Source organism: Netta rufina (genome assembly GCF_964035555.1).
Source record: "Netta rufina genome assembly, chromosome: 15".
In the NCBI taxonomy this organism is placed as follows: domain Eukaryota; kingdom Metazoa; phylum Chordata; class Aves; order Anseriformes; family Anatidae; genus Netta; species Netta rufina.
In genome coordinates this window covers 8612003-8639009 of record NC_140138.1, presented here as the reverse complement: position 1 = coordinate 8639009, position 27007 = coordinate 8612003, and the positions used below count along the sequence as shown (strand labels likewise).

The following is a 27007-nucleotide window of genomic DNA, read 5'->3' as shown; positions in this document are numbered from 1 at the left end:
TCTGTCCTTTGCAGCCTACCGATATTTTTTTGCATCTGCATGAAAAAGATGTAAGTGAATGCCAAAATTTGGCACAAAGTGTTAAAAAATGGTTATCTCTAAGCATGCAGCTTGACTCTTGTACTTCCTCACGTGCTGCCAGCAGGGCGAGGCTCTCCCAGGGCTGCGGGCACCTCGGTACAAGAACATCGAGGCCCTGGAACAAGTCCAGAGCAGGGCTACGAAGCTGGTGAAGGGCCTGGAGCACAAGTCCTGTGAGGAGCGGCTGAGGGAGCTGGGGGGTTTGGGCTGGAGAAGAGGAGGCTCAGGGCAGACCTCATTGCTCTCTGCAACTGCTTGGAAGGAAGGTGTGGGGAGCTGGGGGTCGGCCTCTTCTCACGGGTAACCAGTGATAGGACCAGAGGGAACGGCCTCAAGTTGCGCCAGGGGAGGTTCAGGCTGGAAATGAGGAGACATTGCTGCTCAGAAGAGCAGTCAGGCGTTGGGACGGGCTGCCCGGGGATGTGGTGGTGTCACCGTCCCTGGGGGTGTTCAAGGAAAAGTTGGACGTGGTGCTTGAGGCCATGGTTTAGTGGGTGACGTCGGTGGTAGGGTGATGGTTGCACCAGACGATCTCGCAGCTCTTTTCCAACCCTAACGACTCTCGGATTCTGTCAGGGGCAGCCCCTGGGGCCCGCCCCGCCCCGTTTAAAGCCCGCCCCGGCCTAGCGCGGCCCGGCGGGAGGGGAGGGGGGAGCGGTGCGTCACGACACGACAGTGGCGCTGTGCGGCAGGGCGCTGCTTTCCGGCGCTCGGCGGCGGCGGGGTGGGGGGCGGCCAACAAAGGGGCGGGCGGCGACGCCATGTGAGGGCCGGGGGCGGCTCAGGTGAGGCCGGGCGGGGGAAAAGGGGACGGGGAGGAACGGCCCCGCCGCTCCCGTGCGCTGAGGGCTGCCCGCGGCGGTGGGGAGGCCTCGGCGGAACGGCGCGGCCCGGTGGGGACGGGAACGGGGCCCTGGCGGGCGGCAGCCGCCCCCGCTCCGTGTGGGGCCGCCCAACGGCCTGGGGGTGCTGAGGGGACGGTGGCCGTTTGCCCGTGGGGCGTTCGGGCCGGGGGCGGGCATGGCAAGCTGACATAAAGCCTGGGTTTTGGGGTGTTTTTGTTTCCTTGTTGTCGCTTTATTTTGTAAACAGAACGGCTCGGCTGCGTGTCACAAGGCGTTTTTGGAAGTAGCCTCCTCTAGGCTCGTGGAGTCTTTTGACTTAATATTTTATACAACATAATGTACAAAATAACTTGAAGCATAACTTACACTTCGTGTGAATAAACACGTCTACTTTATAAAAACGTCAAACTTGTTTTTCTGCTTAAAAACAACGTTAGAGGCAAACTTGGTCTTAGAGATGACTTTAATGTTATGGAATGTATTCCCCGGCTGTTGTGTTCAACAGTAAATGCAAAGAACTGCATGAGTGTAGTTTAATCAATGCAGCACGTAGCTGGAGGGCAAGAAGGCTTCATTGCTAATCCTGATTTTTCTGGTGGAGTGTGGCTGGGCCTTGAACAAATGGTTTTGGTTGTTTGTGGTTCCATAAAGGGAAATTGATGTGGTGTGCCATGGAACAGGTTGAGGATTAGAAGAAGTGTTTGTAAATAATTCTAATGATTTTAAAACTGTGTAAATACTAAATGCTATGTGCTTAATATAGGTGTAGGTAGTTTTGTAAGCCCATTGAAAAACAATAAATATACACACCAGTTTCTATAGCTGGGTTCAGTTATGCCTATTTTATATTCACTGATAAGCTGTTCTTGAAAACTCACCCTAGCTCCTCTTTCTAGGAGAGTGCAATGAAGGTTTCTAGGAATGATTTCCGGGACTTGTAGATAATGCCATGGGCACAAACAGCAGTCGTTTCAGACAGCTTTACCTGTACTGCAGAGCACAAGGAGTATTTCTGCAGTAAACAGGAAGGCTGATGTAGCCAGTCACAGCTGTGTCTGTTACATAATTAAATTTGACATAAATAATGTAGGATTAGTGATCTAGTAGCAGTGGAATTTGTAAGACCACCATGGTTTTGTCTTTCTTACCTTAAAATTATTTTAAAGCGTACATTTTTTTCTTTAGCAGGTGGAAAGAATGAAAGGAAGGGGGGATGAAAGAATGTTGAACTATTTAGTGTGGCTGTATGATGGAAGGAAACAGGACGGAGAACCTCTGCAATAAATCTTTTGGATGGCTTCAGCGACAAGAGAATGATGTTAAACCATGGCTCTGGAAACTTTCTAATTGTTTTTCTGCTGCCGAGAAGACTTTGCCTTGCAGTGAGAAAACGGTAGGTAATTGTTTGCTTTGCCAAAAGTCTAGCTGGTACCTGGTTACAGAGCAGTATACCTAATGGCAATGCTATTGTTGGCTGAGGGGAGAGGGAGGAGACAGCACTTACTGTGCAAAGTACAAAGTCTGCTTGGGAATTTAAGGTCTCTAGTTGTGTTGAGAGTGCTCTCATCAATATCAGTGACAGTATGAATGCTGTTTTGCTTGCCAGGCTCTGCTCTGCACCTGTGTGTTTGGGGTAATTCAGCTGATTGCTTTAGAAAGGGTATAGGACAGCTTTTTGAAAGTGCTCTGAAGCTGTTGCTGAAGAGTAGAGTAGGAAGCTACTCTCCATGCCTCCAGGTTTTCTCAATAGTTGGGAGATAATTTGTTTTCTGAATTGAGTATGTATTAGTTACAGTAATGGTAGATATGCCCTTAATAAAGGTCCAATTATTCCTTGTTTGTTTTCTTCTAATGTTTCAGTTCTGTAGCTATGTATGACTGTGTACGTTTAAGATGTAGAGTGCTAAGGAATAGAAGAAATGGTGAACACAGTGACTTGCTTGAGCAAGCAAGCTCCAACAGTTAATTAGTTTTCATTCATCTGCGTTCAATCTTCTGGTTAAAAGATACAGGGGAAGCTGTGAACATATACCTTGGGTTGGTCTTTTTGTGCCTAGGGAGTTAGGAGGGGAGCTGCTGTAAGTTCTGGAGCTCAGTGTGTAAGGCAGTTCCAGATGGGTTTTTGGCTGTGTCTTGTTGCATAAGATAAAGCATCAGGTAAAGAGTAATGGTTTTGAACTTGGGTAATCAATTATTCATTGCTGTGTAGTAGGCAATGCATTAAGTTCAATTTGGAAAGCGAAGTAGTGGTCTGAAGCTTTGGAACAGAGCTGTGTGCAGGTTTGCTATACTGACCTTGGTGTTCTGGTGCTTCTCATAACCTTGCTGCTTGGTTGTCACTGCTGCTTTTCTGTCTGTACCTCTTGATATCTTGAGGTAGGCAAAAGAACTTAAATAGCCATTGTGATAATTCAGTCTTCTGTCTTCTTAGCTTACCTTTCTCAAATAACTTCTAATTTTCTGAAATCTTAATCTTTTAAAGCATAACTTTCAAATCTTTAATACTGTTCTCTAGCCTTTATTCAAAGGAAAAGATGTTTACTTACATATCTCCGCATGGCTTTTTCTTGCTTTATATTTCACCCATTTGGGTTTGCTTTATTTGCTTTGCAGTTGAAGGGAATCTCTTAGACTTAGCCTAACACTTTCTTCCTTTTCAAATTCTGTTTTTACAGATTTTAATTGGTTTGTTGTTTCTGAAACCCATTAGTACCAGTATATCTCAGGCTGGCATGTATTAAAGGAAACATGCCAATTGTTCATGCTTAGCCAGTGAGGCAGAGATAACACTTTTCAAAATGGTATTGTCGAATTGCATGTTTAAAAATATACATATGATAGTGTAAAATTGTTAGCTTATTAATGTTTCTGAATGTAACGTAGCCTTCATTTTCCAGAAAGATTACATGGAGAACAAGAAAGCTGCTGTAGAATTGAAGGATGCTTCATCTCATAATGCTGGCTCTAAGCTGTTTCCAGCAGTACCGCTTCCTGATGTCCATCCTCTTCAGCAACAGCAAATACAGCTTTCACCTGGCCCGAAAGTAAGCTGCTGTGCTCATGGCTCTGACTCTCCTTGTACTCCACAGATGCATTGTGGTGGTGGTGGTGGTAATGTCATTCACCCTGGCACGATATTAGACTCAAAAAGCACTGGGACGATTACCTGTCAAGTAGGGTCAGGATTTGCTTTCCAGCCTGCATCTTCACTGAAGAACCCTCCAGCTAGAAGCAATTTGGCAGGCATTGCCAGCGAGTTCCCTGGCATGTGCATAGAAAACAATGTATCCTCCTGTCAACATCTGCCCTGTTGTGGAAAACTTCATTTCCAGTCCTGTCATGGTAACATGCACAAACTCCATCAGTTCCCAGCCCTTCAGAGCTGCACATCTTCAGGCTACTTTCCTTGTTCTGAATTCACAAGTGGGGCTACAGGCCACTTGGACGAGCATATTGCACAGTCGGAGCTAACATCACGTGTGTGTGCCAACCCTTTGCACCTAAATGTGGCACCTTCAGTTTGTTTAAAGGGCTCTCACTACTGCAGTGACTGCTTGAACCAGGTTTGTATGCATCGCGTTTCTTGCTCATTAAGTGTGCTATATGGTAAATGTTGAAGGAGTAAGTGTTAACTTGAGCAAAACACCAGCTTCTGTTGGTTTGTCTGCATTCACCTAGTTCGTGACGCGTAGGCCAAACGTAGCAGATTGCTCAGAGGTGCTTTCTTCTGAGGCAATGTTCAGCTTAACAGCAAGACAAGACTACCAGTGGTTAGCTTACAGTGGATCTTTAATGTACTCAAACAGGATTTTGACGGGATTTTAAAGACAATTCTCTCCTTGACAGCTCAGAATAAAATGTTCTGTAGCAGTGAATCAAAAAAGGCTAGGTAATGTTTAACATGTACATTTGTGTACTGATCAGTAAATGATCAGTAAAGGTCCATTTGAAACTCAGGTGAAATGTCTGAAGCTACAATGGTATTCTTGTTTTGGTTGAATCTTAGTTCTATCTTCCTAACTTGTTATTTGTACTCCAGTACTGTCTTGGTACACCTTAGAACTTGAATTTTAATAGGAAATTGAAGTGAAATAATACACTGGGCTTTGGAAGATTCATTACTTCCAAGCATGAGTTTCCAATACAGAAATGTTTTCAGTAAACTAAGTGGTGAAGTCAGTATGTTTTGAAGCATAAATGCTGTTTTTGGTGGGAGGGTGAGAATTCAGCCTTGTACTCTTAAATGTGCTGATGTCACATGGTAGGTGTTCTTAATATATGTCAGGACTTTCTGAAGATGGCATATCTTCATGTGCAGAGTTAAATAAGGGTCCTTCTTTCTATTTGGGACTATAGAGCTAAGTATACTAGAAAGGACTTAAATCTAGGAGAATATTTTGTACAGCTGTTAATTAACTTTCTAGAGTATATTTGAACTTGCGTTCATTGCAGATGGGAAATTGAGTGTTTCAAGCCTGGAATAGTATGTGTTCATATTGTATACTAAATGAACATGTATTTTAAAAATTGTCCCGACAGCCAAACAGAAACAGCCTAGTTGATGCTGCTAAAATCTGGCCAAATATTCCTCCTCCAAGTACACAGACAGCACCTGTTTCTATCCCAATATGTAATGGCTGTGGAACCAAAGGAACAGGAACTGAGAGGAGTTTGCTACTGGCAAGCAGCCTTGGCACATCACCACAGAAATATGGTAAACCACATTTGTTAGAAACTTGCACTTAGTGGATGTCCTCCTTAAGTACTGTTGCATATCAAGTTCTCTTAAACTGCACTGTTCTCTGGAAACTTCTATAAAGTCGCAGAAGACTAAACAGTTTAACCTCTGTGTCCATTTCTATAGGACACCTCTGTTACATACTACCTTAATTTTTCTGTACTCACTGACACTACTAGTCATCTCAGCTGGTTTTGTTTAGATTCTTTTTCTAATGCACACTGTACACTTGAACAGCTTTAATGTTTCACTTTTTTATTGATATAGCCCTCAGTCTTCATTGCACATGCCACCTCAGTATATGATACCTTTTCTAAACATGTTACTTAGTTACTTCAGAGTTAAAAGTAAAGTTGCGGTTGCCTTGCATCTTTATTCTAACTTAACACTGATTAAATTCATGTTTAATATGGATTTGAGCTATAAGGTCTCTCCTTTGAAGTGAAACTGGAAAGATGCACAACTATATAAGAAGAATGAATTTGCATTCCTAGGCATGCTGTTCTCTAAAACATGGAGCTTCTAATTTTTATTATAAGTTCATAGTATGCAAACTAGAATACTTCTGGTATTTGGGGATTAAAATGAGCTGTGTTACACCTGTACAGGGTCTCCAGAAGTTGCAGTAACAGGACAAGTTCTGGAAAACTTGCCCCCTATTGGAGTCTTCTGGGATATTGAAAACTGTTCAGTTCCCACTGGCCGTTCGGCTGTAGCGGTTGTACAGAGAATTCGGGAAAAGTTTTTTAAAGGTCACAGAGAGGCAGAATTCATTTGTGTGTGTGACATAAGCAAAGAAAATAAAGAAGTTATTCAGGAGCTGAACAACTGCCAGGTATGAAAACAGCATTTACCTAGCGTGCTTGCTTGAGGATAAGTACTCTACAGATTGTGACTCCTGTTTACTAAAAGCTTTTATTTTGACTTTTTGTAAATGCATAGTCTTATAATTACCTTGTAGGTGCTGTTTAATGCTAAACTTTCTTGGTATGCTACTTAAAATTGAAACTGCATTCTGTTATATGTAGATTACCCTTTTAGCTTAGCTCTCAGATAATTTTGATTTCATTCAGTAATAAGCAGATGCTTCTAGTAGTATCCTTGAAATAAGTGATTATAGCATTAACTTAGAGAACATGATGCTTTACCTCTTGTTTGTGAATGTTTTGCTCACTAGTGTTTTTGCAAAGTAGTGGTATTGTGACACCTTCAACAACTTGTTTTTTCCATCAATACTATTTCTTGGTATCTTTGACTTTTTTGTGTGCAGGTTCTCACACAATTTCCCTTCCTGCTCCTGAACTTGTAGATATGCTAGCAAATTGTTTGTTATTGGATAGTTAGTCTGAAGCTATAAGAAACTGCCAGCCCGTTGTTTGTAATTACCTGCTTACATGAAGCTTAAAATGAAGTAATGACAGTTCTTGCTATGTTTGTCACATCTGTATTTCAAATGATGGCTTGTAGAATGTTTTCACAGTAGTGGCTTATACTCTTAAAGAATGCAAAACTTGGAAATTGTGATCTCTACACAGAATGCTGTCATCCATAAGACACTGAGCAATTAGCTGTCCAGTTCATTGCTCTTTAGAGTGGTTTGGTATCCACATGCTGTACTTCATGCATGTGTGCATTGTATTGTCTGAGTAGAAACTGCAAGGGATAGCTTGTATCTGTTATTCTTGAACAACATTTAAGCTAGTATGTTTGAACAATTCTGTAGAATCTCTCTACATTTCTGTAGGTGACTGTTGCGCACATCAATGCTACAGCAAAGAATGCTGCTGATGACAAACTCAGACAGAGTCTTAGGAGGTTTGCTGATACACACACAGCACCTGCCACTGTGGTTCTTGTGTCAAGTAAGTGGTCCTTCTGTGGTACAGAACACTTCTTCTCTTCAGTAGTACTTCTGCATGTAAATACTTCCATATTTTGCTTTTTAAGAATTATGTTTAGAATCAGCTTTAACTGACCTGTTTAATTAAGAAATCATAATTTTGTTGACAGCTAGAGAAAAGTAGGCACAGAAAGATGAGACTTTTTAGTTAAATCATTGCAATCTGTTGGCCTGTTAAGTGTTACTAGCTGTGCTTATTATGCTGTCTGTTAGACAGCTTCAATAGGAACCTTAATAAAGTAACTGAGTCTTCCTTATGGATATCTTTCAGGAATGAGTTTTGAGACAAATATTTAATATTTTTATTCTTGTAGCAGCATACTACACAGGTAAACATGTAAAGCACTCAACTACTAAATTGCTGTGTGCAGTTGCCTTGGGTTTCTCGCTAAAGCTGTAATCCCTGTTAAGCTAAATGTTTTCTTGTTACAAAAGTATACAGTAGCAGTCAAATGCCTTGCAGGCTGCTCCAAGTTGCTATTAAAAGGAAGTACCTTTCTGAGACCAAGTGGTAACTACTGATTTAAATCTGTTGAAGTCTTGTTGCTGTTAGTGCTATTTCATTGGAAACTTTCAGTAATAAATAAAATCTGACAAGTGAGCTCTGGAGCATTGCATGTTTAATCCATGATTTTTACTTTTTCCCCATGTGTTCATTCTGCCTTACTGCAGCGGATGTAAATTTTGCTTTGGAACTCAGTGACCTGAGACATCGACATGGTTTTCGGATAATTTTGGTACATAAAAACCAAGCCTCAGAAGCACTCTTACATCATGCTCATGAACTTATTTGTTTTGAAGAATTTATTTCAGATTTGCCCCCAAGGTTACCACTGAAAATGCCGGTAAGGTTTCAAATTCTTAATTCAGTGAACGTTTCCAAGTGTCAAAGCCCTCTTTTTCTGATTTTTGGGGAAAGCAGTGCTATTTTTATGGTGGGACATAAAGTCCGCTACAGATTTGGCCATGGTCTGTATTCTAGTTACTGCTGTGTGAATATGTGCTTTTTGCATGAAGACAAAGAATGAAATAAAGAACCAAGTAGTTTACTAAAAAAAGTACAACAGCAAAGTCACATTCACTAAATATTTGATGAGGTAATGTATATTACATGAGTTTCTTTCACTGGCAGAAAGTAGGATAAGAACTTAGCTGTGCATTAAGACAGCTTTGTGATGCTCTCCTAACAAAGAAGCTGGTTTTAAGTAACAGCCTACCATGTTTTAACTCTGGATGGTGCTCTCTGGATTTGCTGTGCTGTCTCTGCACAGCACTGAGCCTTTTCTTCAGAAGAACTTCCTTAACTATGTGTTCACATGCATCTGTGTGATACATAGAATTCTTGGGCTGCAAACTGTGAGGCTCTCTCATCTGGAGAAGTAGTCAGGTATTGATCCATTGATCAGAGTGTTTGTAGTCTTTTCTGTCTTTATTTTGGAGATGGAAGTGTCAGAGCCAACCTTGGCATTAGTTTTCCCAACAAATTGAACATTGTAAAGAGAAGACTTTTGCAGGGGAGAGCTTGTTACCAGAATCAATATAAAAGTATTTTTCTTGAACAGCACACGGGTGTTCTGACATAAAACTAAAATCTTATTCCCTTTAACAGGCATGCCATACATTGTTGTATGTTTACAATCTGCCTACAAACAGAGACAGTAAAAGTGTCAGTAATAGACTCCGGCGCTTGTCAGACAACTGTGGAGGGAAGGTGCTGAGCATTTCTGGAAGCAGTGCAATTCTCCGTTTTTTAAATCAAGATAGTGCTGAACGTGCTCGGAAACGAATGGAAAATGAAGATGTTTTTGGCAACAGGATCATAGTGTCTTTTACTCCCAAAAACAAAGAACTTAATGAAACAAAAACCTCCAGCTTTGTTGGAACTGAAAAGGTGAAGTCTCCCAAAAAAGTTAACAAGAACACAAAGCTGTGTCTCTTCAACAAAGATGCAAGTGATCAGGCTTCTGGTACCAAAGGCGCTGCTGGGAGAGGGGTACAGATACACGGATCAATTATCAAGCCCACAAATGTTAAGAGTTTACAGGTATTGTTGTGTTCTGCCTTGTTTTGTAGTTTTGCTGTTAGTCATGTTCTGAAGATGGCTTGCTAGAGCTGTAGTTTTAACTGGTCAGTCCTAGTTAATGTATAACTGTAATGTGTAGTGTGTTCATGAGTGAGTTGTATGCTCATCTGCTTGGAAAGCATGTGTTGAGTTTGAAAGTGTTTTTGCTTTCACCACCCTTCTTACTCAGTTTGGAAATATTGTTGGTGCTTACAGAGTCTTGGATCCTAGGTCAGTTGTAGTTTTTAAATTGGTGTTGAATTAGATTTACACAGTATAGCAAAAATACTAATAAAAATCATTGACCATTTACTACTTTGTCACAAAAAATCAAGTATTCCTGGTTTTGAAGTGCCAATGAAAATCTAACTAAAGAAAACTTTGACTTTCTGTCGTAAGGAATGTCTAGTGCTCTTTTGCTGACCTTTTTGCTGTTTTGTGTAGGAGCTATGTCGGCTTGAATCAAAGACTATCAGTAGAAATACTGAAAACCAGCAAGAACACTTAAGAGAACAAATTCCGTCTCAGAATAACTCTAATGCAGTGATTCCTGTGTCTCTGGCAACCAAAAAAACTGGAACAGGAGAATCGTCTTGTAAAAGTAGTCATAAGTATGTTTAAGAATTTAGATGCTAATGTTAACTGCACTTCTTTATATGAATTCTGCAACGTAACGTGTTTTTTTTCTTTTTTGTGTACTTCTAAATAGAAAAGAGACCGCTGCTTCCAGGAGTATTACCAATTCCCCTGTAGATAAAAAAGATAAAGATGAAACTGTATTTCAGGTCAGCTATCCATCTGCTTTCAGTAAGTTGACAGCCTCAAGACAACTCAGTCCTTTGCTCATGTCTCAGAGTTGCTGGTCATCTCGGTAAGTGTCTGGGTCTTGTTTGGGAGATGGAGCAGGACTGGCCAGTGCTAGGCCTTTATCTATTTTGATTCCTGATATTTTCATGTGGGGTTGCATACAGTAGACATAGTAGACATTACCAATTCATGTGCATGTGAAAAGAAGTTGTGATGGTGTTACATAATAGCTGACAGGGTGGATAAAGTTCACCTCAAAAAAAAGTTCAACGTAAGTTGAACTTTTATCAGAAACTTACTGTGTGGCAGTTGTTTCATGTAGACTTTGACTCTAATACTTCTGAAAAATCAGAGGTATTAGACATCTTACTCCTCTTAATTTCTGTCTTTGTTCCTTGTAGCAATTCTTCCAAGCCCTTCAAATTCTCTTAGAGGCTTAAATATCTGGCACCTGTCAACTATTAAAATAAATTGAATGAGTTTAACTTGTGTTATTAGGATGGTAGAGGAAGACCTGGGGTCACATATGTTAAGTTGGATGACTTAGAAGGTTATTCATATTATTCATCAGCCTTCTCAAAGGACGTGCTTGTCTTGCTTTGGTGTTTTGCACGTGTGAAACTTGTTTTACATGCATATATATAGCAGGAAAATGCTTTCAAAGTTCTGTATTTGTGTACTTGATCTGTGTCTTTTAATGGATTTCAACATATCAGAACTGTGCAATAACTACTTCATAAATGTTTGTTTTACCCAGGAGTATGTCTCCAAACCTTTCAAATAGATCATCTCCGCTCACGTTTAATGTAGTAAATCATACCAGCAGTACAGAATGCCCTGATCCTTTTGCAAATGGTGCAGACATTCAGATCAGCAATATAGATTACAGATTGTCCAGAAAAGAGCTGCAGCAAACTTTACAAGAAACTTTCTCAAGGCATGGCAAGGTAAAGGGTAAAACCCCTTCACTAAATCTGTCTCTTTAAATACTTCTTGTCTATGTCTTTATGGGTGCGTTTGTGGTCTAGCTTCGAGTAGGAATAGAAAGCTATCCAAATGCAACTCTTACATAATACTGCCTTGTAGAAAAGTTTTTTCCTTGGGGGGGAAAAACTCAGAAGGTCACTTGCGCTAGCTTTGTAATTTGCTTGTGGTCTCTGTAGATCTGTCAATTTGAAGCTTGTTATATGTCTCATTTTTAAGTGCTTCCCTCTGCATGAAGGGAAGAGAGATGCTGTTTGGCTACATAATCATTTTAAGCTGTAAGGCTGAATTCTTACTGTCAGATTAAAAAAGTAAAAACTGAGTTTGTTTTGAGTCTTAAGTGATCAAAACCAGGGAGAGTGACAATTGTTCTAAATAATTATACTGGGGGAGATCATTCTTATAGTGATGCTATGTGTGATCTGTAAATAACATTCTTTTGGCATCTTCTGCATGGGAAGGAGATAACTGAGTACTGTGGCCTTGCCTTGTCTACAGCTCATTACACTGGATCATTGTTTGCATTGTCCTCTTGGCTGTAGCTCATCATACTCAGTTCCCTTTTGCCTCATGTTTGTCTGCAGGCCACAGACTAATATTCTTCTGTCAGCTTGATTTGGGTTAACATTTTGTGGTAAATGCATAAGGTGGTGTGGCTCTGTTTGACTTTCAGGTAAAAAGTGTTGAGCTTAGCCCTCATACAGACTACCAATTGAAGGCTACAGTTCAGATGGAAAATCTGCAAGAAGCAATCAGTGCTGTCAACAGTCTTCACAGATACAAAATTGGCAGTAAAAGGATCCAGGTCTCACTAGCAACGGGAGCTACTAATAAATCGCTCTCTCTCCTAAGGTGATAAATTTTGTCTCAACTGCTATAGCATGTATTTAGTAGTTGAGAGATAATTTAAAATACTGAGTAAATGAATGATAGGAAGGTAAAGTAAAAATCCATCTAATCTGATAACTGTGTTAAATGCAATTAGGCTGACAATTTTCAGTTCAGCATTTTTACATTGCTTACATTAAAGTTACCTTTAAAGAGGTTAGATCTGCTTAATGGTGTCCTTGTGTTGGACTTCCATCACCGCTTTTGTAATACTGATGATCTTCAATAACGTACTTGTAGCAGTTGAGTTGAGATTATACTTTGCATCTTTTATTTCTTCAAGAAAATGCCAACAAATGATCTCCTTAAAGAGTACGCACAGTTCAAATGCTTTTGCTCTCTTTATCTCAGTTTTCTGAAAGGAAAGTGGTAGAAGAACTAGAGTGCTAATGCTAGTGGGAATACAAATGTTTTGTTTTTCATCCCTCCTGAAAGAAAGCATTAGAAAAAAATCATCTTGTCTCAAAGCTCCCTTTGAAAATAGTGTTTGTATATATTGTATTCATCAACTCTCTTGCTACTGCATGACTTGCAACTTCATTTCCTTCTTGTGTTTCAGTTTATAGCAGTTCAAATTTCTTTTTAATGTAATGACTAGGTAACTGGTAACATTAAAACTGTAGCGCTAGAAGTTAGAACTTATAGATGCTGAAAAACTTACGACCTACAAAACATGGAACTTCTCTAAAGATGTTACTTATGTGAGTTAGCAGGAATATATTACTAACTGCACTCCACTGATCTGAAGCATCAACTTCCATAGTGCTAGGACAAAAGGGAATAGTTAGTCATGTTGTCATATTTAGATGCATTTTATGAACTATAAACATGTCCCAAACTAGTCCGGAGAATACATAGCTATTTCTAATACTAACAGATTAATCTTGTGCTAACATTATAAAGCTTCTCTTCTAGCTCAGAAGCAATCTCCATTCTGCAGGATGCACCTGCTTGTTGTCTGCCTGTATTCAAGTTCACAGAAATCTATGAGAAGAAGTAAGTTCTGAGTTCTTGTTCAGTGCCTCTAAGAAGAATTCAGTTTTGTCATTACTTACAGTGTGTTATATAAACTAACAGGTGCTGTGCTTTGCTGTTAGATGTTGCAGTATCTTTATCCAGAACAGTGACTGTAATACTGGCCTTTGGTTAAGGGAATATGCTATTTTACTGACTTTTTTTCTTCTGTTTAGGTGAACAGATTTGTGGTTGCCTGAACAATTTGCATAGCATAGTTTCTCCAATATTCCTCTGTTATAAATATAAAATTAAGATTTATATATTTTACTTTTTTCTTTTAGATTTGGGCACAAGTTAATTGTATCAGACTTGTACAAACTAACGGATACTGTGGCAATCCGTGACCAAGGAAGTGGGCGGCTGGTGTGTCTTTTGCCCAGCAGTCAAGCCCGTCAAAGCCCATTGGGATCTTCACAGTCACATGATGGTTCATCAGCAAACTGTAGTCCTATAATATTTGAAGAGTTGGAATATCACGAGCCTGTTTGTAAGCAGCATTGCCTGAATAAAGACTTTATGTAAGCTGTGCATAAAATATTACAAAATATTATAAAGTATTTGAACAGCAGTTAACACTAATAAGTGGATTGAAGCTAGAAAAAGTTCATAGCATGTTTAGTAAATTGTTCTTACTGGGTTGAAGATTTCCTGAAGCCACATACTACATTTTTTCATCTTGTTCAACAACAGCCAGGGTATGCTAGTACTGTTGTTACTAGGTGTTCACTGGTAACTGGCTAGTATGTGTTGCTGTACTGCTACCCATTTGCTACACATCATAAGCTAATGGTAATAAAAGCATGGCCTTCTGACTTATCTTCTGAAAACTTGCTTTAGACCCCTTTTTTGAAGAATAAAAGATGGAAAATGCTTGTGACTGTATGTAGTGGCCTGGTCAGCTAGGGTCTGTGAATCATAGTATGTTTATTATGGGTGTGTAGGTGAGCACACGTGTCATGTTAAAACTGAGTGTAGGAGGAGTGTATTGATTTTAACCTGTTGTTATTACAGTGAGCATGAATTTGATCCAGATTCTTACAGAATTCCCTTTGTGATTTTGTCTCTGAAGACGTTTGCTCCTCAAGTTCACAGTCTTTTACAGACCCATGAGGGTACTGTGCCTTTACTAAGGTAAAGTAGTTTAAGTTAGTCTTTTAGTATAAAGGCTGAAATCTCAAGTTTTAAAACTTTGACTGTTGTAACAATCTGAAACTACCTGCTATATTAAAAATTCCACTCCTCATACATGCTTGTCAAATAACTTTATCAAATTATTGCTTTTACATCTTGCTGAGCACAAAATGATGTTTTTATTTAAAATGCACACTTTATTAAGACTTCTGTAGTCTGTTAGTAAGCTATTAAAGCCTTTTGCTCAGGAACTGGCTCAAAATAATTGTTTTAGGATCATTGTTGTAGTAGTACTTTAGTGTATAATAGAAACTCTTTTCTTTCTTCCAAAGTTTTCCTGATTGTTATATGTCAGAGTTCAATGATCTTCAAGTGGTGCCAGAAGGCCAGGGTGGTGTGCCTTTAGAACACCTGATTACCTGTGTTCCTGGAGTTAATATTGCTACTGCCCAAAATGGCATTAAAGTTATTAAGTGGATACATAACAAACCACCACCTCCTACCACAGGTAAATATTTCATCTTTTTTTCTGAACTAATATGTTTCTGTGGAAATGTTTCAAAAAATACCAGAGAACGTCTTGTGTAATTGATAAACTTAATAAAGGAAACTGTTTAACCTTTGTCACAAATAATATGCAGTGATTAGTGGAAGAATACTAGTGCAAGGTTCAGTAACACCATTTATTTTTTTCTGTAGATCCTTGGCTTCTGCGTTCTAAGAGCCCTGTAGGTAATCCACAGCTTATTCAGTTCAGTAGAGAAGTTATAGATCTACTTAAAAGCCAACCGTCCTGCATCATACCTGTCAGTAAATTCATCCCGACATACCATCATCACTTCGCAAAACAATGCCGTGTGTCTGACTACGGGTATTCCAAGTTAATGGAGCTGCTAGAAGCAGTACCTCATGTACTGCAGGTGAGTTACCTGGCACTTCTCCTTTTACTTTGGAGAACTGTATTTGTATCTTGAACTATCTGAATTATGAGCCTGTTGCTGGTTGGTATTATATAGTAGATGCCATGGAATTACCTTCTTGACCTCGAAAGAGATATTACAATCCAAGGTTCAATTAAGTTACTTCCTGCTTTGGTTTAATGAAGTGAATTCCTCCTTGTCTTGAGTTGTTACTTCTCTGCTGTTTATTTACCCCACCTTCCCAAAATAACTTCTTTGGAAGTTAACACTTTATTTAATCTATGCCTCCAGTGGCAAGTTTGAAGGATTTTTTAGCCTATCGTCAATGCTTGGATAAATGATTTTAGGTAAAAGAAACACAGTAAACATCTGAATGCCAGTAAGTTATTCTGTGTAGCTTGTTACTTGAAGGATTGTTCTGTGAAATAACAAATAGCATGGCCTTATCTTACAAAAAAAGATAGTGTGGTCACATTAGCTTACTGCTTTGAATGCTAGTTGTTGTAGAGGTTTAAAACAACCAATACAAACATATGCAACAATTGCAGTACTCCTGGAGGAAATATTTCTTGATGGCATATGCCTTATTACTGAAAGTATATGGCTTTACAAGGCTGTCTGTGAACAGTTGTCTGTATCCTTTATCTATAGTGTACCGATACTAGAACTAGCTTATAACCACCTTGTAAATATAATTAGCTGAGGATGCTAAGGATGAGTGACCAAATAACTTTCTTTCAGATTCTTGGCATGGGTTCCAAACGCTTATTAACTCTAACGCACAGAGCTCAAGTGAAACGCTTTACTCAGGACTTATTGAAGCTTCTGAAATCCCAGGCCAGCAAGCAAGTTATTGTAAGGGAATTCTTACAGGCTTATCATTGGTAAGTTAACTTCGAATGAAACAGGAAGAGCTGTCTATCCAGCTGTGGCTTTTAAACCTAGTGCAAGAGGGGTCAGCGCTTTCAATTTTAGTACAAAACTTGTAGCAACTGTATTTCATGACTTGCGATTTCCAGCTTCTAATGAAAATTAAGAATTCTGTCAGGCTGTACTGCTTTACTTCAGTACTAGGCTCATGTAAATTTCCTGAAGTGGAAAAGAGGTTGTTTTATTTCATTAGCCTATTTGAAGCTGGCTAATGAAGCTGACTACTTGTGAAGATGGCTAATATATCTAAGCAGCTTGTAGCATGTTTATAATATGAACTGTTATGGGAGAAGTGTTACTTTTTTTTTTTTTTTTTTTTAGAGGGAAACACAAAATAGACTGAATGTCAGTAAATGTTCCTAATTTCAATCAAATTTAAGTGACATAATAATGGGGAAAACAATAATACTGAGGATGAATAATAGCTGTTTTGCTATTACTAGGAGTTATTCTGTTCTGGTTTTAAAAAGAAGTAATTCATTGTTTCTTTTTTAAAATATGTTTTCCTTTACCGTGAAGATAGGAAGTAGTACCTCAGCTGCTTTGAGGAAACTATTGTATGTTAGTGCTACATATGCTCTACTTCTAAAAATGATTTTGCTACATGTGCCAATGCATTCTTTGTGGAAATGCACACTTATTTCTGCTATTGGCAAAAATACATTACTGGTTGTTTCTTAATCTACTAAATGTGTATCTCCCTTAAAATTGGTTACTTTTGGCAATTCCTTGAATAAAAATGTGAAACGTTCCTGCATCTGGGAAGTGCTCATCAGTCTGGAGGGAAAGGAATAAGGGGAGCAAAATACCTTTTACTACTCTGCATAATATTGTGAACCTTAATATCCTGTCTTCCAGGATATGCCTATAAAGTCTATAATAGGTCTATATCTTCTATCAAGTCCTTACTTTGTTTAAGAACAGTACACATCTTTATTATGCAAATAGAAACGGTTGAAAGCGTGGCAGCATGTGGGGCATACGTGTTTTTTAGTCTCTTGCTAAAATAACATTATTCAAGTTCAGGTTTTCTATCGTTACTTGCCACTACTACTGAGTGTAGGGCTGGTGAGGCTTTCTTCCAGTGGCGTGTGAGTCATTAGTATGACCCTTATTTTTCTGGTTAGAACAGATAATTCGATTTAAGTACTTTTTCCTTTGTTTCATATGCTAACGTTGGTCATATGAAAATTATGCTTACCTTGTTAGAATCTGAGGCTTATTCTAATAGCATTCTATGTTAACTCAAAACTTTGACATTTGTATTGTATTATCTTATAAAGTAAGGTTATTATGTTATAATCTTATAAAACATGCAATTTTATAAAACGTGCAGGTGTTTCTCCAAGGATTGGGATGTTACTGAGTACGGAGTTTGTGAACTGGCAGATATAATATCAGAAATTCCAGATACAACCATCTGTTTGTCACAGCTAGATAATGAAATGGTGATCTGTATTCCCAAAAGAGGTAAGTACCTTATCTTTTACTGTTAAAGAAATTGTTCTTTGAATATGTTAAAAACCAGGCTACATAAAAAATGCAGAAGTAATGTGGGTTATATGTTGTTGATGATAGCTCTTTCTACCTCTATAACCACCTTTAACTGTAAAGTAGTTAGGAAGTTGTAACAAACCCTGTATTTGTTATATTAGGAATAATTTTATAATGGAACAGATGGGAAAGCGGGTGGCAAAACACAACATCATGCTGCTACTACTGCATATAGCAAGCTTTCTGTGATATGGTTAGAGAACAGGTTATTTCTACACAACACATACTTAAATATTTGACTATTAAAGATGTTGTAAAGTACTGATCACATGCTTATTTTGGACTATGCCTGTCTTATTTTAAGATGGGTCTTCAATATTAGAAGAAAGTGGTGTAATGTGACAAACCTGAAAATCACTATTCTCATGTTCTGCTGTATGTCAAAATAGTTCTGTTGGTACACAGCTATAGCTTTCTTTTTTTAATTTTAGAACGCACGCAAGAAGAAATTGAAAGAACCAAACAATTTTCTAAAGAGGTGGTAGACTTACTACGCCACCAACCCCACTTTCGAATGCCCTTTAATAAATTTATTCCATCTTACCACCACCATTTTGGTCGTCAGTGCAAACTTGCTTACTACGGTTTTACAAAACTACTTGAACTCTTTGAAGCCATACCAGATGTGTTACAAGTAAGTCCTAAAATCTGTTTGTTTCAGCATGAGTTCAAAAGTAAAATGTTTAGAACTCATGCTAAAGTTATGTATGCATTTAAAACTTTGATATAGCCATGTTAGTAAATTGTTGAAGGTTTATAGTATGTTCAGGGTAGTTAAACATATTCAAATTGGATTACATTTACAAAATGAAGTGCATCAAAATCAGGGCTAAATTTCATTTAAGTTATGTTAAACTTGGTTAAAGAAAGCGAGCTATTTTTATTGCCTACTTTGTCACTTCATAAACTGTTTTTTGCTTGCCATGTAAATATCTTGCTATGTAAATATCTTGTGAGATAGCCCTGCTGTATACCTAATGATTGCTTGCAAGCACTCAATTTTAGTTGCAGATTAATTTTCTTCACTCAAACTAGGTAACTTGCATTAACGAAGTGTAATTTCGGTTTTGTAGGTATTGGAATGTGGAGAAGAGAAAATTCTCACACTCACGGAGGTGGAGCAAGTTAAAGCAGTTGCTGCCCAGTTTGTTAAACTGCTGCGGTCTCAGAAAGACAACTGCCTAATGATGACTGATTTACTGACAGAGTACAGCAAAACATTTGGATATACACTGCGTCTTCACGACTATGATGTTAGCTCAGTTTCAGCTTTAATGCAAAAACTTTGTCATGTTGTAAAGGTAATGCTCTTTGTAATTTATCCACCGAAAAGGTATGTAATGTGTTGAGGTTTTCCTATCTCAAATTACTGTTCTGTGTGTTTAATAATGTAAAACTTTTGATTTTTATCTTTTTCTAGGAAAATTCATGCACACTTACTTGTTTTTTAAAGTATTGTATTAGAATGCTTTTTTTTTTTTTAACAGTAATGCGGTTTTCTTCCCAACTGACTATAGTCATTTCCTTTTAGCTCTAGTAGGTCTCACTCTCTCATGATGTTTTATATTCTTGACTTTATTTTAATCTGATTTGAGGCTTTGACTCGGATTGGAAATATCTAATGATCTTGTATGCCAGTAGAAAAGAAGGCATACATACTCCGATGTAGATACAGATGTAGTCTTTTAGTTTCTCCCATGCTGTTACTTCAGCAGCTGGTGTTCAGGCTGGAGCTTAGTCGCATCCAATTGTCTTGGAACAAAGAATAAAATTGTCTACTGCATAGACAAACTGCTACACAGATCTTGTATTTAAAGTAAATATGTTGTAATTTGTTGTAAGCTTCATCTTTTAGGCTTTTGACTGGGGTAGTACCAGATGCTGATACGTAACACAAGATACAGCTGTGCTGAAACCCCAGCTACACACTTCATTTATAGATCAATTTCCTTCCTTGTCCCTAACTACTTTCGAAATTCATTTTTGTAGGTTGTTGATACAGAGGCTGGCAAGCAGATTCAGCTGATAAACAGAAAATCTCTGCGGACCCTGACTGCCCAATTACTAGTGTTGTTGATGTCTTGGGATGGAGCATCCTTTCTCTCAGTTGAACAGCTTAAACAACATTATGAAACAATCCATAGTACTTCTCTTAATCCGTGTGAATATGGTTTTATGACCTTAACTGAGCTCTTGAAGAGTCTGCCTTATTTGGTTGAGGTATGAAGTTCTCTTCTGGTCTTTCATACTTTGAAAGAGACATCATAACTAGAGGATACATAAGCTTGCACTCTAATTCTTTTTTTTTTTCCTAATAGGTTTTTACCAATGGTGCCACAGAAGAATATGTGAAACTTACAAATCTGTATATGTTTGCAAAGAATGTGAGGTCCTTACTTCACACCTACCATTACCAGCAGATTTTTCTTCATGAGTTCCCACTAGCATATAGCAAATATACAGGAGAAGTGCTGCAACCTAAAGCATATGGATGCAATAATTTAGAAGAGCTCTTGGGAGCAATTCCACAGGTGTGAAAAATTGTTTTGCACAATCACATTGAGACTTCTGAATGAACTAAAAAACAGTTACACAATTGAAGCTCCTGACGTTTGGTTTGAGTTATTTGTATGACTACATTTTTTGAGGAGGCTTGTACCAGTTGTATTTAAATAGCTTTTGGGAAGTCGGGGCTTTGTAATGAGAATTTCTTTTTTCAAATGAACTTTGCTTAAGAACTGTTCCTGGTGAGGCCACAAAGTTGCTTGCTTTCTTGGCATCTTCATCAAGTGAGAATTCTTTTTTCTTTTCACTGTAAAGTACTACAGTATTCAAGTTCAGTTTTGCTTACGGTAGGCTTCCTGGAGTAAAGAGCTGTGTCACCTTGTCAGAAGCATCATAGTGGCGTTTTGCTGTGCCATCCTGTCATCCACATGCATTTAAGTGCTCTAGGATAACTTTGTGACCTGGTTTATGGCTGTTATCTTCTGAGTAGACTAATTTTTGTGGAGAGTAACAAAATAGAATTTCATGCTTAAATGTAATTTAGTTAGTATTTAATATACTTTCTAGCCCTATTGATTCCCTTTGTCTTGAAATTGATGCCAAACACTGCTTTTACTTAGGCAAAGTAGAGCAAATTAGCAATATGATTCAGTTGACTTAAAAATAACTTCAGTGTAAGACGTGAAGGCACTGAAGTAAACGAGTCAGTGAAGGCACTGAGTAAACTGCTTTAGGCTTTGAGGCTGGCATGTACTGCTGTTTAATTCCGCATTTTTCTCTATAGGTGGTCTGGATCAAAGGGCATGGCCATAAGAGAATTGTGGTACTGAAAAATGACATGAAAAGTAAGCATTTTCAATTTTGAACCGTACTTTCCATCTTTCTTTCTTTCTAAGTCTTTCTAAGAGGTCACTTTAGCAAATGAACCAAATGAACTTGCCTTTTTGTAGCTCGTTTTAGCTCACCTAGTTTTCCCCCTGCTGATCATGTGGATGATCATGGAAATCAACTTGCTGACCATAATGGACATATTATGGAGACCACAGGATCCACTTCATCAATGGAATTAAGTCTAGGAACACCTAGCAATGGTAATGCTAAGTTGATTTGTATAAGAAATTTGTTATCTCTGGGGAAATGAGCCAAGTAAGCAAAGCAGCATGGGGAAAGCTGTGTGAGTTAGATCTAACTTCTGTAAAAATGCTTTTGGGTTTGAACGCTGATTCTGTGATCTTCTCGGTGTGTAGTCAAGCATGTGTCCTTTCAACAAGGGCGTCTGTTCTCAGCTCTGTGCGTATAATCACTGCAATACTTTCTCCTGTTTTTTAGTGGAAACTTAAGTCTGCATGGATAAGGCTAATGAGAAAGGATGGTCAGTAATAGCTTCTGGTAGGGCTGTCTCCTACCTTCTGATAGGGCATAGTACTCCTTTTTGGGTTATCTTTGTGTTTTTGTATTGGCAAATAATGACAGTCCTACTTGCATAGGTCTGTCTGCGAATAAAAATAACTGGGAAATGTTGAGCTTACAGGTCATGTCTTGCTGTGGTCTCCAATTCTTCTATTGCTTCTAGTTGGGAGAACTTGAGAAATGATTTTTGAGCTATTACCTAAGAAGTCTAGGCTTACTCCGTTTAGTAAGGGCATGTTACTTTATTTTGAAACTTAATTTTCACATCTAAGTGTTAGTTGTTGTGTAAATAACTGATATGATGTCAGTATATCTGCAGGGAAGTTGTCTGGGAAGTGTCCCTTCTCTGTTAAAAGACTGTTCCTCATCTCTCTGTTTATTAGTTAAGTTTGGCAAATAAGATTTTACTCTAGGGGTATACCTGCTTGGCCAAGCACCAGATTCAACAGAGTTTTTGCTTGTCTGCTGTGTTGTAATTTGATTAGATGCTTTTTGTCCCACCATGGTAACTGAGGCTGGTATATGGCATAGCTTGTATATCCTCAGAATCACATATGAAGGCTTTGCATTTAACAGTGCTGAAATAATACCTTTGTAGCATACAGATGCTTTGAAAGATGTTGTCTTATCTTTGTAGCTTCTAATCAAACTGAGCAAGAACTTCTTTGCCTCACAAATACGTCTCCTGTTGACCTCTTGTGTGAGCCAGTTCCTTCCTGCTTACCATCCCCGCAACTGAGACCTGATCCAGTGGTTCTTGAGTCCGCTGACCTAATTCAGTTTGAGGAACGTCCTGTACCTCTCTCGGGTAAGAGTTTGGTTGCCTGTTGTGTCTAATGTAGTGATGACGACTCATGATCTCAAACAGAACATCAAACAAACAGTTGTTTACCAAGTTTTTACCATGTAAAAAGAAAAAAACTATACGTTGCCCAATAGGATGTGTTGGAAATGCAGGTGGCTTCTATCAGATGTCTGAGCACTGACAATAAGTACCCTACAGTGGCTCTCGGGGTGAATTTTATAGGTACCTTATCTCCCCACCATTAAAATTGCATTTTGTCAACCTGTAGCAGTATTTTCACCAGAGTAATTTCATTGTGCTTTTTGAGCACTGACAGACTTAATTTATGAGAACTAATTTAAACAGTCTAAATATTATAAAACAAAAAGAGCCAAAACATCATGTCAGCTGCAGAGGTGAATGTGACATATCTCTTGGCTTCAAATCAGGCTGACAAGCTTTTTAAGCGATTTATTTTCTATTACTAGAGAAGTATTATTTTTTGAAGAACAGAGCATTAATAGAGTTGTCTTGCTTACTTTAGAGATGATGATTTTAACAGAAGAAGAAAAACAAAGAATTGTTACTACAGCTCATGAAGAATTGACCTCTGCTTCGGTGGTATCTAACACCACAGAGAATACTTCAGTGCCTCCCTGTCAGTCCTCTGAAATCCAACTAAACAAGGAAGCAATGGACAGCCCAGCCAAAAAGCAACACAAAAACAAGGTGAAATTGGCAGCAAACTTTTCACTTGCACCTGTAACCAAGCTTTAACTGTTTCTTTTAGTGTGAAAGACAAATACCTATGGACTCTGCACAAAATGAAGCTATTTGCTAGCCCTTATGTATTTTAATGAAAGGCCTAGAATTAATTTGTATTTAAATGTGTTCTGTGAATATTTTGTTCCTTTTACACTGAACACAGCTATTAGCAGAGCAGAATTTTTTCTGTTATTTTGAAAAAATCCAGCGTTCATTAAATTATTCTTAAATTTTACAGTTTTTCATAAATGTGTTCAGTAAAAGCAAATTATAAATTCAACTAAAATGGAACAGGTTTTATTTTCCTTAAGCCTCGTTGGTGGTGTAATCATACATGTAGCATATTATACTCTATAGGCTGTTGCTTACTGGTATTGTTTCAGACAGTATTAATAAAATGCATGATCTGTCTCTCAAAAGCCTGTTAAGAAGTTTTAACGTGCTGACCTAAAGTGACAAGAGTGAGGGAGTTGATTGTACTCCAGAGGAGAAACTTGTTCTCTGCCCTTTCAGATGACTTGTAGCTGCATTGTAAATTTTCTGTGTAAAGATGTCTGTAGAAGATTATGTGGATTTCTGTAGAACTTGTTTTAAATGTTTTCTGTACTTTTCAGTTCCATTTAGGAGCTTTATAGGACATCGATGTTTTAAGCTTCCCTTTTATGTTTAGTTCCAGTCTGGCATGGATTTGGTTAAGGAAAAGACTGTCTTGGTGTTATGAGTTTGAGATAGAGACACACGCGTTTTATTGTGTCTAGAAATGAAGTTAGGAAGATTCTGATATTTCTAAAATATGCATGTAATGCATAAATGACAGATAATGGAGCAGGTCTTATTAAAATGTTTTGTGATGGGAGAAGTCGATGCTATTTCCACCTGTAAGGCAAGTTCCAACTACATGTGGAAATGCTAAGGTTGTTCTGCTTAACCTTGTTTTCTATTTTTAAGCATCTTTGGTAAATGGGAAGCTTATTCTTTGATGTGCTGTCTTTTAGCTGTGTCTGTTTTTATTCTAAATCTTACTCCTAGTGTTGGAAGCTGTTTGTTTTCAAATTGTGGTGTCTTGTGTTGGCTTTTGAAAGGGCCAGCCTTGGAAGAGAAGATAAGTCAGTGGATGACCTCAACTCTAGTTAGCAGAAGCGTCCAGTGTATGAGACTTTATACCCATTCTGGGTAACCATGGCATTTACAATGGGTTGTATTTGCCAGGCAGCAAATAAATTGCTTGTTGTACTGAAAGAACCTATACCAGAGGTTTTCCACTGTCCAACTGGATTTTTTAGGTGGATTCTATTGTAATATGCAAGAGATGGAACATGGGCTCTAATTTCTCAGCCAGCAACAGGAAATGCCACTGAATAATGGCTATAGACAGAATTTTACTAGTCAGATTTTGTTATAAAATCTTTTAAATTTAGACTTTCCCTGTAGTAAACATAGCCATTGTGAATGCAGAGAAACACTTGGAAGTTTTTCTGAGCATTATGGCACAGTATCTGAGTCCTTAGTAAGCCTCTACAGACATCCTGCGATTTAGAATAAGCTTTCTTGGAATGCTTTTAATAAGTTAAATGCAAGAACATCTGCTTTCACCTTACCTTTGAGAAGTTAACACTGATCGCTTAGATCTTTGTTTCAGAAGAGCATGCATTAGAGGAAAGGCAAATCTGGAGTTCTATTTTCATAAGGTGCAGCTGCAAGTCATCTAGAGTACTGAAGAAAGCCAGTTTTTGATGCTTTAGAGGAAAGTATGGTATTTGTCAAAGTGAATGTGGTTATACCGTTTCTGGAGGTCAGCATACCTTTTCTGGATTCATGTGTGATTCTGATGAAATTGCTGTTTGAAAGTAATAGAATAATACTTTTGAGAAGTTGTGTTTATAGTGTAACAAAATAGCTATTTGAATTGCAATATATTTTTTTATCCAAAGGGTTAAATGAATGATGTGGCTTACAGATTTAAAAGCATTACAACCATGAAATTCTTTAATTTAACAATTAATGTACTATTTCAGATTCATGTCTGTTTAAAAAAAAAAATGTCACTGAAGCCCTCAGTTTATGCACTATCTTTTTCTTCGAGTGGGAGGGAGGAACAATTCTTTTATTAGCTGTCTACTTTGTTTGGACACTTTCTTTTGTGGCTCAAGTGCTGTTTTGTGTGTTGGGACCAAACAGTTGTGTCAATAAAATTTTCAAGCAAGCATAACTCTTGTCTTTTTCTGAAGAAATGTAGGTTAAAAAAAAAATGTTCCAGAATCCTTAACTTGCTGTGTCACTCACACTAAGCTGAATTATCCAGACAGAGCAGATAGCTAAATATTGGGGCTTAATGAAAATTCCATGAATCCATAACCTGCTACTCTGGAGAATGTGGGTTTTTTCAACTTTTGCAATTCTACTATTAACAGAGATGCACTCAGCAGTTTCCTTCTAAAAACAAGTCATAAAGCTGTTGTACAAAGAGCAGTAAGAATTACTAACTACTCTAAAGAGAAAAATGGAGAAAAGTATAAATGGAACAGGTAGAAATAAGGTTCTCTTGAGTTTTAATCTCAATTACAGAAGTTAAAATGTGAGATTATTGCACAGCATGACTCCATATGACATTAAAGTTAACCAGTCACTCGTGGTAAGGTAAAATAGCCTTGTTTTTTAAGTTCAAAGATGGTAAATATTCAGGTGCTACAAGTTTGGCACAGAAGCTACTTTGCAACTTCACTAGAGAGCTTTGAACTTTACTTCAGAATCTTAATTAAAATACTGCAAGTAAATTGTTCTGTTATGTCATCTCAGGTTTGTGTGCAAAAGTAAAGAGCTGGATGAGCTTACTCCTGACTTTTTTCATTCAGTTGTCTTAGTTCCATTAAAGAGAATGCAATATCAAGGGGAGCAGGCTGCAAGAGCAAATCTCAGGGCAACCACACATAAATGGTTGCTTGACCCTGTAGAATACTTGGTCAGTCCAAAGTGTTTAATTAGTTACAAAAACTAAATCAGCATTGCATATTAGTGCAATAGATACTCCTTCCGAAAAGGAGGGGCAGGCAATTGGTAAAAGCTTTCTAAAGCATAAGAAAAACGTGAAATCAGTACTCCAACTTTACTCTTTTGGTAGTTGTGAATGCTTTTAAGTATGTGAGTACAATGCCTCATGCTACCTGGTATGCAATTTAACTGCAAAAGGTGAGTTTGATTTTAATTGTTTTATTGTTATCTTGCTGTGGACATTCTCATTTTTTTCATTCTTATGTTAAGTCATTTGTTTAAGTCAATTAAAGTTATGATTAAAGTTTTTTTTTTCAGGATATGATTCATTTTGTCTCTTTTAATGTAACAGGATGGTGTAGTTGCATGGTAAACTGTGGTTTAACTTATATTTCTATTAAAAAAAAAAACAGCAAACGAAACAAGACAGGCATAATGGCAGAGTTGCAAGTAGAGGGGGGTATAAGACATAGCTGATGTTTCAGGTAAAATGTGCAATAATGCTGGTAGGAAGTATGACAACATCATGCTGCTCCTTAGGCTTTCAAGTTTCTGAGTGGAGAAGCTGACAAAAGGGTTTGTGTTTGGACAAAGCAAAACTTCTGGGTGTGAAAGACAGAAAGCAATTTTTATGTGCAACACACTGAGGTTCTAGCCACAGACAAATTACATTGTCTAGACAGTTCCAGGGCTTTGGT

The 27007-nt window shown here is 38.1% G+C and overlaps 1 protein-coding gene across 4 annotated transcripts; it reads left to right on the top strand.

The window, feature by feature from the left end:
• Positions 1-820: 820 nt before the first annotated feature.
• On the top strand, positions 821-26629 carry MARF1 (meiosis regulator and mRNA stability factor 1). 4 transcript variants are annotated; one of them, XM_084296004.1, is made up of 27 exons: positions 821-866; positions 2112-2319; positions 3824-4489; positions 5466-5640; positions 6273-6499; positions 7409-7526; positions 8237-8409; positions 9174-9608; positions 10071-10237; positions 10336-10497; positions 11191-11380; positions 12091-12269; positions 13221-13301; positions 13604-13840; positions 14334-14453; positions 14786-14961; positions 15153-15373; positions 16115-16257; positions 17640-17773; positions 18289-18491; positions 18931-19158; positions 19847-20077; positions 20176-20388; positions 21147-21207; positions 21313-21453; positions 22410-22580; positions 23101-26629. In XM_084296004.1, the coding sequence occupies exons 2-27, from the start codon at positions 2173-2175 to the stop codon at positions 23331-23333; spliced, it is 5232 nt and encodes a 1743-aa protein (XP_084152130.1). In that variant the 5' UTR covers positions 821-866; positions 2112-2172; the 3' UTR covers positions 23334-26629. The 4 variants fall into 4 exon arrangements, with proteins under 4 accessions (XP_084152130.1, XP_084152131.1, XP_084152132.1 ...); XM_084296005.1 differs by lacking the exon at positions 13221-13301; XM_084296006.1 differs by lacking the exon at positions 21313-21453.
• The last annotated feature ends 378 nt before the right edge of the window (positions 26630-27007 follow it).